Here is a 19477-nt window from a genome sequence, read left to right on the forward strand (position 1 = left end):
AAAACAACACAAAAGGCCATTGTTATAGACACATACACACATGCATTATTTTGAAAGTTAAAATATATTGTTTTTAAGTAAACTGGCTTCTTCTTTTGTGTCCTATCTTGACAAGAAAACATAAGTGAAAAAGAAAAAATAAAGAAGAGGAAAGAACCACATACATTTGGATAAGAAAAACAACTGTTTCATTTAAAGGGATCTAAAAAGACAGCTACCGAAGATATCGAACGTATAACCAAAATGCTGAGGATACAACTAATCTTCCCTTATAACTTATAATTCTAAATGGGAGAGGGAGGGGCTGGGGGTGGAGAACACCATCAGTATCCTTAGAATTCACATTTCTAGTTTCTAAGGTCTGATGATTTGAAATTGTCAAGGAAATAAAAATGGTGCTCAAGTAAAATTTATGGAGGCTAACTTAACCTTCACAAACAATGACTGCTAAATTTGAAAAAGATATTAAAATACTTCAGGTATGAATACATTTTAATTTTAATAAAATCGTAATTATAGGGCCCTTATAAACTAATCAACCAGTGACTGCTTGGAATTTGGTGTGGTCTAAAAATATCTAGAAGAAAGGGAATAGGCTCAGTTTTCTAAAGTAAGAAGGTTGAAGCTATGGAATTTTGCAAATTCACATTTTTAACTTATTTCTTAAAATATTAAACCTCTTTACATATTAGTAATATTACATATATTTTAAACTAAAAATTTATTTTATATTAAAAATGAGATGACATTCAGTTGTGTGAAGGAGTCTAACAATGGACACTAAATAGCCAAAAATTTGTTACTCTTACACACTACTTGAACGCAGGACACTTGAAGGTGAGGCTATTTAATTGCAGAAGTGTGAAAGAATAAAGAAAATAACGGGAGAAGAATATTTACATATCCATCCTACAGCATCATCGGTTAGAATGAAGGGGGTGATTAACATTTTTGCGATTCAGCCTAGTCTTTTATAAAATATAAAAAGCAAAAATATAATTACGTCTAATACTCTGTGTCCAATATCTGCACAAATAGCATAGGAAAGTGGATTTGCTCAATATTGGAACTCTAGGGCCAAACAGATTCTTCCAAGTGATCTTCTCCCTGACTTTCTTCCCTCCACCACCACCTCCATTATTATGAGGGTTTGCTGGTGGTGAGTATGAACCAGAAATTAGAAGTATACAATATCTGTTAATATCCACCCTCCCTGCCCCCCCCCCCCCTTTTTTTTTTTTGAGAAGGATTTTCGCTCTTGTTGCCCAGGTTGCAGTGCAATGGCGCGATCTTGGCTCACTGCAACCTCCGCCTCCAGTGCTCAAGCGATTCTCCTGCCTCAGCCTCAGGAGTAGCTGGGATTACAGGGGCCCGCCACCGGGCCGGCTAATTTTTTGTATTTTTTTTAGTACAGACGGGGTTTCACCATGTTGGTCAGGATCTTCTCAAACTCCTAATCTTAGGTGATCCACCCGCCTCGGCCTCCGAAACTGCTGGGATTACGGCCTCCCCAAAGTGCTGGGATTACAGGCGTGAACCACCGCGCCCAGCCAATATCCCTTTTAAACCAAGGTAAACAAATTGTTATTGAAGGGTTCCTCTCCCATCTCTCCCTTATTATGCAGTAAGGCCCGAGTATAAAGGAGTCATAGAAATTTAATTTTCCAGCTCCAGTGAATCTCCCCATTATACAGTAAGATCAACATATACATGCTCCCATAAGGGGCTCTGGGAAGCTACACAGTGATAGGATATCTCTTTCCTTGGTCTGGGTGGAAACTGCATAATAATACGAAAGCGCAGGAGCGTTGAGGGAGGGTTTTTGTGGTGAACCCATATCTAAGGAATTTATTTAATGTTATTCTACCTTCAATCCACTGGGCCCAGCGGGTTATTACAGAGAGCCATGCTAAGGAAATAAGGATGCAAGTTGTATGTTTCATGAGTTTTGCATATCTCCTTCTTCAAGGAATAATCAATGTTCACCAGCGGAAATTGAAAAGCAAGGAGATGGGGACGATTCCAAGGACCCACTCCAGTTCCTGGTGTTTTTGTGAATGTTCTGTGTTTTAGACATGCTTTTGTTTAGGGGAAGGCACGACCTGAACAAACTGGGATAAAGAAGAGGTTGAAAATGCCTATGGCTTGGGCAGAGTTAGGAGTTTTAGAGAAAATACCAGGGTAACTTTTAGAGTCTTGGCTTAAGGCCGAAGCTTCTGAATCAAGGAAAGAGTGACAGTTGCCTTCCTCTATTTTTATTAATATATAGGTGTGTTGCCATTATTACCTACCAGAAAGAGCAAAATATTAATCAAATCAAATTACATGAGTCCTACAGTAGAAATATTGCAGACATTTACTATTATATTAAAATTTAATTAATGGTAAGACTTTTCAAGGTGGTAATAGTTATATGTAGCTCTTTGGCTAAAAGTCAAAGTATGATATATACAGAACAGAAACGATGCTGGACTGCCAGAAAATCTGCCTCTCCCTCCCACTCCCCCAAAATCTATTAGGAAGGAGTATTTACTGTTATTATTTCAAGTATTTATGCAAAGTAATTTAAAATGATTTAAACATCCCATATATTAATCAAATTTAATAAGAAGTTAGATTGTAGCCGGACGCGGTGGCTCAAGCCTGTAATCCCAGCACTTTGGGAGGCCGAGATGGGCGGATCACGAGGTCAGGAAATCAAGACCATCCTGGCTAACACGGTGAAACCCCGTCTCTAGTAAAAAATACAAAAATCTAGCCGGAAGAGGTGGCGGGCCCCTGTAGTCCCAGCTACTCGGGGGGCTGAGGCAGGAGAATGGCATAAACCCGGGAGGCGGAGCTTGCAGTGAGCTGAGATCCGGCCACTGCACTCCAGCCTGGGCGACTGAGCCAGACTCCGTCTCAAAAAAAAAAAAAAAAAAAAAAAAAAAAAAAAAAATTAATTAGATTCTGAAACATTTGTGCTATTAACAACAGTCAGAAAAATAACATTATTTCATTGTTATTAAATGAAGCAATATACATTTTGATTTAAAAAAAAAAACCTAAGTGTATTTTTTCAAATTACACTTTTACATAGAGTTAGAAAACTTGCCCATATAAAAGAAACTGTTGACCAAATTACACGTTGTATCTAACTTGTATATTGTTCTTACTATAGGCTATGCTCTGTCCTCCTAGATTTACATATATTAATATTTTCTCACAACCTTATGAGTTGGAATTATTATTGACTCCAATACAGAGATGAGGAAATCAGCCCCAGTTTCCTCCCCACAGTTAAGTAACGGTGGTTAATTGGAGAGCTGAGATTTAAAACTAGTCCATGTGGCTCTACAAGCCTTGCACTTAACCACTATGCAAAAAAAAAAAAAAAAAAAACTGCATCATAAATCTGCTGACCCAGAAAAGGTGAAGAAATAATGCACACCTGGCTTCTTATCGCATGTGTTTTTCATCATGAAAGCAGGGGCGTTGTGTTTCAAATCTTAAATGTGTTAATAATCATATCAATTTTCCACTTAATTTCTTTTGTGTGTACAGAATCTCAAAACACAACCCTCTCCATTTCTTTCCCTTTCTCTATATCAATGTATTAAATTTTGCCTCTTCAAAGCCATAGAATGAAATAGACTTGCACTGTATCGACAGAGCAAAATGTGAATGACTCAGTCACACATTCGACACCTTTGAATTAAATTTTTCTAACATGTCTTCACTTTAAAAATATGACAAGAAAAGGGTCGGGAAGGCCACATTGTCCTTCTCTTTCCTGGCACCTCCACATTGAGAAGATTTAATGGTTACTTTCGTATGTTGCATCTTGCCAGTTAGTTCAATTTAGATGAAAGCTGTTGTTTTCTAATTCCATCCCACTGTAAATGACAGAGACAAATGGTCATATTACCTTGAGAATTCCTTTGGCAGAATAGGCTGCATATGAATAGAGCAGGTCTTGGCTGCTATCTTTTCTGACTTCTTCACTGCAAGGCTGGCCATTAGGATGAAAGCATTGACCACTGCTGCTCAGAGTCACAGTGCTGGGAGAAGGGTCTGGCAGATTAAGCAGCACAGAGTAATTTACAAACTGTACATCTTCTAGGCCCAAAGAGGTCCACTGAGTCTTAATCTTCTTTGAAATTTCCATGTCATCTTCACTTTTATACAGTTGTACCAAATTTCTGAAATAAATTTTTAAAGAAAACTTTTTTTAAAAGAGTAATTCTTTATTCTTTTGAGATATGACTGCTCAATATATGAACAATATTAATACATGTTGTGGGATACTGAAAGATAAATGAGACAGGACCCTACCACATGAAACATAAACACAAATCAAAGCAGAATGAATTAATTTCTTAAATTAAGAACTAATGGCCATTATGGTAGCCCATGCCTGTGATCCCAGCACTTTAGGATGCTAAGGAGGGAGGATCGCTTAAGCACAGGACTAGCCAGGGCAACATAGCAACACTCTCTGTCTACAAAACATTAAAAAATAAATTAGCTGGATGTCCTGGTATGCATCTGTGGTCCCACCTACTTGGGAGGCTGAGGTGGAATAATCACTGGAGCCTGGAAGTTGGAGGCTGCAGTGAGCTAGGATGGAACGATTGCACTCCTGCTTTGTCAACAGAGTGAGACTCTTTCCAAAGAAAAACAAACAAACAAACAAACAAAAAACCCACTAACACAGCTCTATGGCATTGCAGAGAAGAGTTATATTAATGCCTACTAGATCTTCTATTAGTTCTGATCCTTCTATCAACATCAACGTAATCCACTTAAAAGTCATTTCCAAAATCTAGGTGTCATTCCAGTTGAGACATTTCTTTGTTATAGTTAAGGTGATTTCATGTAAAATGATATGATTGACATATAGTTATTGCTATTTAAAATAATACAGAGAGAGCTCTTTAGATACAAATTTTATGCCGAACTACATGATGCTATGAGCACGGTTTTCAATAAAATCAAAACAAAAACACAGATTGCCAAACCAATATGAAATTGTTTGTGTCGTACTTTCTGTACTTTGTATATTTATTCCTATACCTATCTCATAATCCAGTGACACTATTTTTGCTTATGACATACTAGAAACCAGAAAAAAATGTGTTAAAAATTTGTATATAGTACCTAGAACAGAATCAGACATGAGAACTTAATAAAAATAATTTAATCCAGATAATTTTTTTTTTCAGTTTCGTGGCTGAAATATTAATAAAAAAGGACCAAAAAGGAATAATTTCCTTTTGGGGCAAAAATATACCTTCTTAAAAGAATCTTATTGCTATCCAAGCTATTATCTAAGTATTTATTTTGATATTATTGTTATTTTTGCCCATCACATTATTTTTCTCACTTATTTCCTCCAGGACCCTGTTTATTTAACAACTCCTAAACTGTGTTGTTCAACCTATGGCCCATGGGCTGCATGTGGCCCCAGGACAGGGCTGAAAGTGGCCCAACACAAACTCGTAAGCTTTCTTAAAACATTATGAGACTTTTTTAAAAGAATTTTTATTTATTTATTTATTTTTAGCTTATCAGCTATTGTTAGTGTTAATGTATTTTATTGTGTGGCCCAGCACAATTAGTGCTCTTCCAATGTGGCCCATGAAACCCAACAGATTGGACACCCCTGCAACAGTACATGCCTAGGAAAGAAATAAGAAGCAGGCACAATAGTGGTAAGAAAGCATTACAAGAGATAAAAGGTAAGTCTGAGACCACAGCTTAGAAGCTGGCCTACACAGGAAGATGCAATAAAAACAGTTTCTCAGTTATCTATCTTTGTGAAGCTACTCTTATTCATGCTTTCTTCCCTCTTTTCTTTTCTTTTTTTTTTTTAATATCTACTTGGATCAGTCAACAGTGCCACCTAAATTTTATGGAAGAGCTGGCGAGAAGAATTATATTGTTTTTCATTACCAGTAAGAGGGATCTGCCTTCCACCTTGTTTTATTGTTGTTACTTTATCTGTTCTCTACCATTTCCTACCCTTTCTCCATTGCTATTGCATTCTCTCTGTATTTTTGGGATGGGGCAGGCAAACTGAGTTAAAACAACACGATTTGATGGGAAAGTCATTTACAAAGGTGCATCAATATGTTCTGTTAAAATCATATAAAATGAGGTTTCAAAATACATATTTTATTTATACAAACATAGCAATATATCATTAACATTGACAGACAAAGAGAAAAAAAATGTGAAGACTGCTTTATATTTTGTTTGCTCCTCTACACAGTTAATTGATGAACATAAATCCACCAGGGAATGCGCAAGACGTTTAATCTGCCATTCCTTTTGTTGGTCTCAGTTGCTTTATGGTGCAAGCAACTGAAAATATTGTGTGTTATACTATAAGGCCACCAAAGACAAATGAAATACTTCTTTTGGGGCTCAACTGAAGAATTAGTAATTTGTCCTAATTGTGGAGGATTTCTAAATATTTTTCAGTACTAAGCTAAAATTAATGAGTGAAAAAATGTATACAGTCTTTACTTCACTTTTAATTTATGGGATATGTACTTTATAATATCATTTTTAATAATATGAAATAATTTAAACATATAAGGAATATAGAGCGTATACAATTATAAAGAATAGTGAAAGGAACCACCCAGGTTACGAAGTAGAAGATCGCTAATATTATCAAAGCCCCAAGAATAGTTTTTCTCTATTCAATCACTTGCCTCGATCCCCAGGGTAAGCATCAATCTGATTTTGTTGTTTCCCATTGTCTTTTTAAAATAGGTTTATATACATATATGTATATCTCTTTAACAATTTCTTTAATTATAGGTGTTCTCACTTTTACAAAATTGGTATATTGTATATGGCTTTCATACTTGCGTTTTTTACTCAATATTGGGCGTCTGAGATTCCTCCAGGTTTTTAATCAATTTTCCTAAGGTAAATATTTTAAAGTTGTTTTCAGTTTTTCACTACTGTAAACAATGCTGCACTGGATATTCTTTTTCATGTTTCCTGATAGACATATGCAAAAGTTTCTTTAGGCAAGGGATTATTGGTCCATAAGGTATGCACCTGTGTAACTTTATTCCAAAATGTCAAAATGCTTTTAAAAGAATTTTAATTATACTCTTGTCATCTTTTCATGACAGCTCTACTTCCTCCATTCCTCAGCAGTACTTGGTATTGTCCATTATTTTATTTTACTTTAAAATTTTATTTTATATTATACTTTTGTCAGTGTAGTGAGTATAAAGTAATATTTCATTATGTGTTTAACTCAGAAGTACAACTGCTGGAATGCAGGATATACTAGATAGTTTTCCAAGGCTTCCTTTACCACCCTCTGCTCCTGTATCCAATTTCCGCCCCCCAATGAAGGTAAGATTATATCCTATTGGGGTTTTAATGTGCTTCTTCATGATTACCAGTGAGGATCTTTTCATGTATTATTTAGCTATTCACATTTCCTTTTATATATAATAAGTGCTCTTATTTTTGCCTATATTTATAGAAGTTTTTGTATGTTCTGAATAATCTTTTTTTTTTTTTTTTTTTTTTTTTTTTTTGAGACGGAGTCTCGCTCTGTCGCCCAGGCTGGAGTGCAGTGGCCGATCTCAGCTCACTGCAAGCTCCGCCTCCCGGGTTTACGCCATTCTCCTGCCTCAGCCTCCCGAGTAGCTGGGACTACAGGCGCCCGCCACCGCGCCCGGCTAGTTTTTTGTATTTTTTAGTAGAGACGGGGTTTCACCGTGTTAGCCAGGATGGTCTCGATCTCCTGACCTCGTGATCCGCCCGTCTCGGCCTCCCAAAGTGCTAGGATTACAGGCTTGAGCCACCGCCCCCGGCCTGAATAATCTTTTTTAGGTCATATGTATGGCACACATTTTATCCTAGTTTTTGTCTTCTCTTTTTATTTGCAATGTATTGTCTTATGACAAACAAAAGTTTATAATTTTAATGCATAGAGCTTTTAATATGATTGCTTTCACATTTTCTGATGTGCTTAAGAAATCCTCAATGCTGTGGTCATAAAGTTATTCTCTTTCTTTTTCCTAAAAGTTTTAAGAAGTTGTTTTTCACATTTCAGTGTTTACTTGGAGAACATGTGTGTATATCTGTGCAGGTATGTGGTAGGAGGCAGGAATCCAGTTTCACTTTTTCCAACATGAGTCCTAGTACCCCTTGTCAAATATGCCCCGTTAATGTGCAATGACAACTCTGTCGGATATGAGTTACCCTATGTGTTTGGGTGTGTCTGCATTCCCAAATCAATTAAATTTGTCTTTTTCTTCCATCTCCATAATAATGTGCTGTTTTCATTATTACAACTTTATTATACGTCTTAATATCCAGAATGGGCAAGTCACACTACTAGTTCATCAGAAAATCTTAAATTATTTTTCTTTTCTCTTCCATATGAATATTAGAATGAGCTCACTAACTTCCACGCCAACATTGTGACTGAAATCACATTGAGATTAAAGATCACTTTGGGAAGAAATGCCATCCTTAAAATAATATAAAAATAAATCCTTAATATTATTGCTATAGTCTGAATGTTTATTCATATATTGAAATCCTAACCCCTAAGGTGATAGTATTAAGAGATTAGGGTCTTTGGGGGGTGATTATATTATATTATCTTTCCATCATGTGAAGACACAGCTAAAAAGCACCATCTGTGAGGGAGCAGGCCCTTACCAGATACCACAGGCACTTTGATCTTGAACTTCCCAGCCTCCAGAATTATAGGAAGTAAATGTCTGTTGTTTACTAGTTATCTAATCTAAGGCATTTTGTTATAGCAGCCTGAACAAATTAAGATAATGGTTAAGTGTCTGGTCAATGTTAACATAAAGGTATGTTTTAAAATTAAAATATTTCCCATTGCTGGTGTAGAGGAATGCTATTCAGTTGTCCTATAAAGTAATCCTGCTAAACTCTCTTTTTAATTATAATAATTTTCTTCCTTTTTTCTATTTAAAAAAATTATATCACATGCAAAATAATTAAGATTTTATTATATCCTTTCTAATTATTTAGAGATTTAACTTTTTTTTGTTTTACTGCACAGGCTATGACCTCCAGAAAATATTTAAAGAAGTATTAATAATGTGTGATAGTAGGCATCCATGTTGTAATGTGTATATCGGGTTAAAGATATTCCTTCCATTCTCATGTTGTTAATAGATGTTTTATAAATGGATATTCAATTTTGTCAGAAATTCCGATACATTTATTAAGACAATTGTATGTTTTATTTCTTTAATTTGGTGGATTACATTAGATTTTTAAAATATTAAACTTGCATTCCTAAAATAAGCTGGACTAATACAATGAATTGTAATTTTAGCTATCATGTAAAGTATTTTACAAATATTTTATTTATTATTTTCACATCCATTTTTAAAAGTAAATTTGGTATGTAATGTTCCTTTCAGCTATCACTTCTGATTTTGACTTGTAATATACAAATCACACAAAATGAGACAGCAAGCGTTCCTTCTTGATCTGCTCTCTAGGAGAGGTTGGATATTATTAGAATTTTTAAAAGAGAAACTTTTCTTAAACTAAAAATTGTCTGTACTTGATATTCCTATTATGGAAGAACTATGAACTGCTGATTTAATGATTTTAATATAAGAATTTTAAAAAATGTATTCTTTGAATCACAGCTCTTTCATTGGACTCCATGCTACCTTACATTAATTTTCTAATTTCTAGGTTTCTGGTTTCATCATCTGCCACACTACTCTTTCTTGAGTTTTTTTTTTTTTCCCTTGGAAATTTCTCTTATAATTCTGTCACCTCAGGATAGTAGTCCTTCAAAGTAGTTACATAATAATGTATTCAGCGTATATGCATTTTTCAGAATATCTATTAAAAAGTACTCAAAACGGAAATGCACTAACTTGAGCACCTAACACCTAAGACATGATTTCTTTGTAGGTATTGATTGCTACTCCCACAATATCCAAGGTGGAAAAGTAGTTAAGAATTACGACCTAAGCTGTTTCTTCCACAGACTTTCATAATAGAATAGATACTTGTTCAAAACTGATTGAGGTGATACCATTTGGCACATTATCTCACCAAATAGAGATTAGATTATTCAACTCTCCTACACTCTAGTTGTTGACTGGATTCAAAGGAATATGAGCTTATCTTTATAGAAACCTAAAAAATACAAGTATATCAATACAAAAATGCATACTAAAAGATGATAGCAAAGTTTTTGGACACACATGATTGTAGAAATACTGGTGTCTAGAAAATATGATTTCTTTCTCAACAGTGGCAACATTTCAAATACTTAATCATAAGTTAAAAAATAACTTTTAAATTGTAGTTTTCCTAAATTACTTTTAAGTTCTGATGTCTTTTAAAATTTTATTTTAAATTTATCAAGTTTATTGTATATGCTTCTCTTGTTTAAGAAAATGATTTCAAGAGATCATATGAGTTCATAGTTCTACAATTATGTAATCTTTAAATTGTTTTAAATCAGCCTTCATCAACACAGTCTTATGGATGCAAATGGTCGAGACAAAGGATTATATTTATTAACAATATGAAATCATTTAGAATGTTAAAATAAATAGATTTTATTGAGAATGTCAACAGTTTATTATACCTTTTTTCCCCACAATAAATGTTTCAGGATTTATGGTGAATCACTCTGCTATAATTAAGTAGTTTTCTGTATTAAATGAGAAATTCTATTAAAGAATTAACTGCAATATAATCTAAGTTTACTAATTTCAGAGAAAGTTGCAAAAATAGAAGTGTATAATCTAAAATCACAAGGTCTTTATTTGACAGAGAGTTTTACTGTGCTTTAATTTTTAAAATAAGGGTTTCCATGGGCCAGTAGTTTTGGCAGGCAGCATAATGAACTGTCAGGCCTGAGACTTGAATTTGGAAGTAACTTTGGCATTAATGTTCCATTGGCCAATGGAGATTAGAAATGGGAGAATTTTGGCTTTCGTAGACAAAATTCTGTTTATATCAATGTTCAACACCTGCTACTGTATGAGTCACAGAGCAACAGTGATGTCAGAATTGGAGGAAGCCATGCATGTACTATTGCTGACACCAGGTTGAATGCCAAGAGTATACTGTAAATGAATGGGGAAAGAAAACATCTAAAGAAAGATTAACTAGCAGTACACATGGAAAAAATCAGCACATTTATTAATCGCCACTAACATTTTCTTATGTGTATTTACAATAACATATGCAGATACTCATACTATATCGGGTGATATTTCTAATATAGTATTAAAAAGGCAAACATTTCATTAGGTTGTTATTTGAACTGGTATCCAATGTAGTAAAATTCTGTGAATCATGTACTATATGTGTGTGATGAATTTAAAGACTATACAGGATGAAATTACCTTTTAATCTCATAGTTTTGCTTTGGAAATATTAAAACACATGACAAACTGTAACAAACATAGCAGCAAGGAATTAAATGGTTGAGAGGAAAAGGCAGCATCCCATAACCTTCCCTTGCAACACAGCCACTAATGGCATGCCAATGAAGCCACGGTTCTTGCTCGACTACTTCTTACCTTCTAAAATAACATACTAACTACAAATTGTATATTAAATGTCTACTATTATGCTTAATCATCACAAAAAAACTCTAGATATAACTACTACGGTTGCCACTTTACAGATAAGGAAATTGAAGGCTAGATAATGCAATCAAGATGTTAAACATCCCAGATTAAATAAGTCAGTTTTCCACTATTCTACACTGAATCTCAGAATTCCACTATACTGTGCTACTATTTAGAAAAAAACAGCTAGTTTCTCAATCTGAGATGCTTCCCAAAAGCAATAAAAATGATGAGTGTTAGAAAGCACCGTATCTGGGTAAAATAATAGTTACATAGTAAGAGGTAGGTGGAAATAAATCTTTATGCTCATGACAAAATGATGCTCAGGGAAATTAATGTAGCAATGTCAAAATTACAATAGACTGAATTTCACAGTTTGGGAACCATCTGAACAAAGAAGAAGAAAACTGATTTTTTATATATTCTATTTAAAAATCGGTTCAGAAATGGCTTATCTGCCAGAGAACGTAATAGTCTCTCCTCTTCTGATCAAGGAAAACATGGTACATATCTGTCTGCTCTACAAGTAATAGAAGGCATGCTGGTGAGCTCAGTGCTTTCTGCTTAAGTCCCAGGCAAAAAGCTGATACTCAACAAATACTTTAATTGATTGGATATTTATATCAATTTATGTTCCACATGACAGTAAGATAAGTAAGATAAGCTTGATTTAAAAGCCAGAGCACACAGAAATATAACAGTCAACACATCTATTATTATCTGTGCCACAAAAAAAAATTCATTACTATAACTCTACATCTTTCACTCTTGTACACATTTGTGCAGGAGAAAATTTCATCTCTGGTTAACAGTGAGTGTATATTTGGATTTCAAGAGAGAAGAACACAATAGGGTATCTGAAAGCAGAGTCACAGAATGGACAAATTAATCCAATCAGTAAGACAATACAAGTCTTCAATTTCATCTGCTTGGTTCTCTAGTGCAATGACATAAACTTGGGTGGTCAATACACAGGTACTTTTGATAAAAAAGAGTCATTATTTCTATTTTTTTTCAAGTAAGTGAATAGATTACTGAATAAATAATTGGGAGAAACTTTTTCCATTTTGATAAGATTGTAATAGAAATGACTAGCCTTTATCACACATCAAAATTGGCATATTTACTGAGAATTAAACTACTTAAACACTAATAATGATTCCTTTTTCTTGTCATTAATACAAAATTATTAATCTCTTTCAGAAATCTTAAAAATTCAGCTTTTTAAAAGACAAGTAGTAGTCTTACCCTTTTTAACACATCCTAAAAATTCAACTACAGAAGTCTAACACTTAGTAAATAGTAACCACAACCAATGTTCAGGAAATATTTTTTACTAAGTAAATATACCTTTAAGACTATATTGAAAATATAATTTTAAGATGTTATACACTTATTTTAGTTCATTTTCTAATACAGCAAACAAAATCTTGAGTAGCCTGGCAAGATTGACTGAAATAGTAATGGTAATTTTATATAATGGGGAAGATATATTTTAAACATAATTTTTAGATGTCATCTCTCTGTGACAATGCAAACAGGTGAAGATTACGCCAGAACAATGAATTATAATGATTACGTCAGAACAAAATTTAAAACTTGTAAGAACTTATATGTTATTTTTCAGTTGTTAACCCACGCTACCTTCCTTCCTGGGCAGACTCATTTCAGCACCAAAGCAGTGAAATCATCTTAATTAAATCAACTTGTCTTTACATGGCAAGTTACAAAAATCATGAGACAACTGTTAACCCATCCAAACTTATGAAATACATTGAAATAAATCTGTAGAGATGGCTGGCCTTTGGAAGTAATGATAATATGAAAACAAAAATGAAAAACATAAATTCTAAAACAATAGAGATAAAAAGTGTTTTGAAGCATGCTACACATTTTGGTATTTGAATAAGCTATCATTTACATGCTTCATCTCTATTGTATACATGAAGAAAGAAAAAAGAGGTTTCTTGTCAGACCAGAAATGAACAGCATTGACAATGGTATATTTCTAACATATATTATTCTTAACGGGCCAGGACCTAGTCTACAGAACCTAATGAATTATCCATGATACCAGGAGAGCGGACTTTCAGCAAAAGTTTGGCAGTGGGTAGTGAGTGGGTGGAGATGGGAGTTTTGGGAAGAGGAGGATCGAGAGTAAAATGATTCTAGATTTTTGGATTCAGCAAAGGAGAGCTTAACCTCTGGTTTAAGCATACAAGCTAGATGATCTTATATATATTAATACATTCTGACCCTTGTTAGTCCAAGTTGCGCCATTTTGTAAGTCCTCAGCCATTTTGCAGGCCCTGGTCAGAGTGAAACCTTCCACCGGGGTTAGGGGTGTGAGGCACATCCTGCTCAGCCACCTGACTTCCTTATCATATCCTGCTGGGCAGACATCCAAGGAACATCCTATCACAGTCCGCTGGGAAAAGGGCCAAACTGCGTGATCATAAGAAAATCTTATCAATATCCTCCAGGCAGCAAGCCAAACCACCCAGACTACTCCCACCCAGACCTATAATTATCCCAGCCTGTAGGACACAGTGGGCTCTGACATTTACCTGGTCCCCACCTCCGTAGCTTGTGCTTGCCATAAACCTGTGTTGCTGTAGAGCTACCAACTCTCTTTCTTTAACCTTCACCTTCCCTTCAAAACTTAACAACCCTCCGGTTCAACATTGTAATTGTCCACCCTCAGTTTCAACATGGTAATATGTTGAACAGTAACATTTTATAGAGTTTCTTCCAGCATTTAGAGTTTTTTAGAACATATGTGAAGTCCTTAGCATAGTCTCTAGTACCTCCAGACACTTACAAATGTAACTTCTCTTCTTCTCTTTCTTTCCTAAATGATTTGTCCCAAGTACTGAGAATACTGTAAAACCTGCATCAGAAAATATATATGAACTTAGCTTCATTTTATGGTTGGAATTATAAAGCTCCTATTTGACATCTTTTTAATCCAAAACAGTTCATGATATTTTAATGTACAATTCTAGACACTGGATTTAAATTTTTACATATTTTCTTGTGGGTATATATCCAAAGAAAATTATATCTTTATCTCAAAGAAATATTCACATGCCTATCTTCATTGCATAGTTTTTCATGATAGTCAAGATATGAAAGCAACCCAAGTGCCCATCAGTGAATGAATGGGTAAAGAATATGTGGTATCTATGAAATAAACTCTCATTCAGCCATCAAAATACAGGAATCTTGCCATTCATAGCAATATGGATGAACCTGGAGGATACTATACTAATATCTAATTAGCCACAAACAGAAAGACAAGTACCGCATCATCTCAATTATGTGAAATCTAAAAAAAAAAAAAAAAAAAAATCAAACTAATAGAATCAGAATGTAGCAAGGTGGTTGCCAGGAGGTAGAGGTATATGGTGGTGGAAGAAATGGAGAGGTATGATGAAAAGGTACAAACTTTCAGTAAGAAGATGAATAAATACCAGGAATATAATGTACAGAGTTGTGACTATGGTTAATAATATTGTATTATTTACTTGCAATTTGGTAAGAGAACAGTGTCCTTACCACATACACACATACACACACACACACACACACACTATGAGTAGTGATGGATGTGTTAATTAAATTGATTGTGGTAATTATATAAGGTCTACACATATGAAATCATTATGTTGCATACCCTAAATATATTCAATTTTGTCAATCATATTTCAATAAAGCTAGAGGAAAAATACCACAACAGGTTGAATGCAGAAACAGATATGAGAATCTAGCAGTGTTTTATTAAGCCAGACATTAAAGAGATTTGAAAAACATAAAACAATGCCACTTTTCTCTCTAAATGATTTTTCTTTGAAAAACAGTTTTTTCATAAAATGCTGTATTCTTAACATGTAATGGGATTTTTATTTTTTAATAAATTAATATCTTTTTAAAATGTATCAGTTTTAATCCCATATAAATTAAACATGGACATATATAACTTCCAAAAACATAAGCAGTTTGAAGATCTCAATAGTGTATAAAAATGTAAAGGACTCCTGAGGCCAAAACATTGAGAACTACGGCTCCAGTTCATGTTTCTTGTAGAAAATAATGGGAGTTTTCCAAGAACACACTGAATGAAATGCGTTTTCCTGTTCTGCTTATGGACGTGCCAATTAATGAAGGTTGGCAGAGTAAGTTGTCAGCATCAAGTCTGAAAAGCAGATAAGTAGGAAACATCTTAGAGAATTTCAAGTTTTCCAGTAATAGTAGAGACGTTGGATCTTTTTTTAGTCTAGATCATAAGATGTCATTGCGTGAATGTGAGTGCCTAGATTCATACTACTTAATATGGATAAGTGATGCTAATCTAGTTCATGAAAGCACAACTAGATAGCTAATATATTCCCAGATTTATAAAGAAACAAATATATTAGAACTCTCACCATTGCAACAAGTGCCTATTGGATATCTACTATGTCTAAGGAAATATAAAATTTTCCATATGGGAGAATCTGGCAAAACCATCTTAACTTCTTTGGCAATGGTCAACTCTTACCTATACTGTGCCAACTACATTTTTCTGGACTTTGCCATGGGATACTTATTCTCACGTTCATATTCAGCTATATTTTTTCACAAAAAATAACCACTGACACTTTGGGAGGCCGAGGCAGGTGGACTGCCTGAGCTCAGGAGTTCAAGACCAGCCTGGGCAACATGGTGAAACCCTATCTCTACTAAAATACACACACAAAAAAATTAGCCAGGCATGGTGGTGGGCGCCGGTAGTCCCACGTACTTGGGAGACTGACAAAAGAGAATTGCTTGAAGCCAGGAAGAAAATTGCAGTGAGCCTATATCGAGCCACTGCACTCCAGCCTGGGCGACAGAGTGAGACTCCATCTCCAAAAATATAAATAAATAAATAACCACTGAATATCTACTCTCCAAAAATAAATAAATAAATAAATAAATAAATAAATAAATAACCACTGACTATCTACTATTGGAAGCCATTGTGTAGCTGCAGTGGTTGAGTTATTAAATAGAAACACATATATTGTCATGATATCTGGTTAAGTAAGACAGGTTTCACAACTTATAAAGCAAAATAGAAGGTACAAAAAATGCAAATCAGCAAAGTTAGAAATTTTACCAAACCCCTCTGCAAAGAATAGAATAAGCAGAAAAAGAAAAACAAGAAAATAGATGAGTTGACCAATTTGACATATACAGAAAAGTATATCCAATAACTTTATAAGTGCACATGAAATGTTTACAAAAATTGCCTATATGCTATGCCATAAAGCAAGTCTCGATACACTTAAAGAAACCAAAATCGCACAGTATATACGCTGTAAACTCAATGGAATTAAATTAGAAATAAATAACAAAAGAGTAGAACCTCTTAGCTTCTTGGAAATTGAACAATGCCTTCTAAATAACCAAGAAGTTAATGGTGAAATTAAAATAGAATAATAAAAAAATCTTTTTTTTTTTTTTTTTTTTGAAATGGAGTCTTGCTCTGTCACCCAGGCTAGAGTGCATTGGCACAATCTCAGCTCACTGCAACCTCCACCTCCTGAGTTCAAGTGATTCTCTCACCTTAGCCTCCCAAGTAGCTGAGATTACAGGCACCTGCCATCATGGCTGGCTAATTTTTTCTGTATTTTTGTAGAGATGGAGTTTTACCATGTTGGCCAGGCTGGTCTTGAACTCCTGACCTCAGGTGATCTGCCCACCTCAGCCTCCCAAAGTGCTGGCATTACAGACTTGAGCCACCATGCCCAGGCTAAAATATCTTGCAATTAACAAAATGGAAACATACATAACAGTACTTGTGGAAATCAGCCAAAGCAGTGCTTAGAGAAATGTATTGCCTTAAGTAAATGTATTTTTTTTTTAATGAAAGAAAAAGATCAATGATCTGGATTCAATTTAAATAAATTAGAAAAGGGCAATGATATAAAAACTCAAATGAAAATTTTAAGAAGCAAATAAAAATAATAGCAAAAATGAATAAAAATGAAGACAAGTGTACAGAAGAAAAACTCAACAAAGGGAAATACTGGCTATATATTTGATCAGCTCCAATAATGCTATTCATGAAAAGAAAAAGAAGGAGGGAGAAGGCACAAATTATCCATCTTAAGATGAAAAAGGTGAGGCATCATAATAGATCTTACAGATATTAAACAGATAAGAATATGTTTTGACAGGAATTATGGCAATACATTGAAAAATTTTGTAAAGCAGCAAAATGTTCTTAAAAATCCAAGCCACCAAAACTGTCACAAAAGAGAAGAAAATCTAAATATTCAACATCTACTTAAAAATATAGTTAATAATACAAATATATCCTTCCCAGAAAAAAAAAATCCTTCCAAATTCAGTTGTCCTCTAGATCAATTTTTTTACATATTTAAAAAAGAAATCAGTTATAATAGACACATGTAAGAATCAATAAAACGGAATTGTCCAAAACTTTCTATGAGGCCAACAAAATTTTGACATCAAAACATATCAAAAATATTATAAGAAAAATTATCATCAAATATCCTTTATACATATACTTTAACAGAAAAAAAATTTATAAATTGTATTTATATAAAAAGACAAGTGCATTATGACCTAGTAGTATTTGTTTTAGTAATGCAAGGTTGATTTAACATTCAAAAATCAAACATTCTGGCTTACCACTTTAAAAAAGAAATATTATTTCCCTACGTTTGGAAAAGAGCAGTAAAAGTAACAGACAATTAGAAAATTAAAATTAAAAAAAAATACTATGGATGATAGCATTAATATATCAAATACACCTGTTGAAAGATAGGCAAAAAGAAATTCACTTAAGGTTTGTATGCTTTGCTGCATATATATTATATTTGGATAAAAAAAGAGTTTTAAACCAAAGCAAAAACAAATAAACCTCCCTTGGAACAATATCACCTGTAAGACAACTCAGATTGCCTTATCATGACTCTCAATGACTACCTTTGATTAGTGGATGTTAAGATTTCTCATAATGTGACAGACATGCCAGTTAGAATAAATTTAAAATGTTGTAAAGCATTTTAGACTCTCTGATATGCATTGTGCATATTTCTTTTGTATATAGCCCATGGGTTTTTAATAAGTATCCCTTGACTAATTATCTCCTCTTTGGAATTTACATAATATATAAACTAACTAAAACCTTAATAAGGTTATTGGGTTTCTTAGATGTATTGGTTTATAAATAATAAGCCAATTACCTTAATTTCATCAAGCCACACCATTCATCCAGTGTGCTTCATTTTAGCCTCAAAATTTAGCCAAAAACAAAAAACAAAAACCAAAAAACAAAAAAACACTGAAATTTGCCATAATACTTTCTAGAAATGTGGTCAGGCTATACATTAATGACAGCTAAATTAGCACAGACACTATCTATTCATGTCCCACTGCCCTTTATTTGATAGTCACTGCCATTTCTATGGCTTCTATATGTACAAACTGATTTAATTTCTCTCATCAGTCAATGCATCTGGATGTTCCTAACAAATACAAACCCCAATGAAGACAAAAACTCAAGCCAATTTCCAAGGAAAATGATTTAACTCTTTAGAGCCTGTTACTCCAAATCCTTGTTTTGCTTCTTGGAAATATGGTTGCAAGCTTATTTTCAATGTTTGGTTCAATGGTTAGCTAAAGACCACATAATGCATGGGTTGGTATGTGGTTAAAACTAGAGTTTTGATAGTTCTTAGAGTCAGTCATTGCTCTTTTCACAGTGACAATATTGTTACTTAATTATATTGAACACTGTTAAGCTAACTTGAGAAATAAGTACCAACCAAGCAACTTCTGGTAGTTGCCACCTTTAGCATTACTTCTCATGG

The 19477-nt window shown here is 34.0% G+C and overlaps 1 protein-coding gene across 2 annotated transcripts in view; it reads right to left on the bottom strand.

Moving 5' to 3' along the window:
* The window catches only part of NAALADL2 (N-acetylated alpha-linked acidic dipeptidase like 2), a 962079-nt gene that overhangs the window by 575717 nt on the left and 366885 nt on the right, over positions 1–19477 (bottom strand). For both annotated transcript variants that reach the window (XM_073023452.1, XM_073023453.1), the window contains exon 3: positions 3908–4181. In XM_073023452.1, coding sequence (XP_072879553.1) covers positions 3908–4181 — 274 coding nt within the window. The remainder of the gene's footprint in view (positions 1–3907; positions 4182–19477) is intronic.

This window comes from Chlorocebus sabaeus, chromosome 15 (genome assembly GCF_047675955.1).
Source record: "Chlorocebus sabaeus isolate Y175 chromosome 15, mChlSab1.0.hap1, whole genome shotgun sequence".
Classification (NCBI taxonomy): domain Eukaryota; kingdom Metazoa; phylum Chordata; class Mammalia; order Primates; family Cercopithecidae; genus Chlorocebus; species Chlorocebus sabaeus.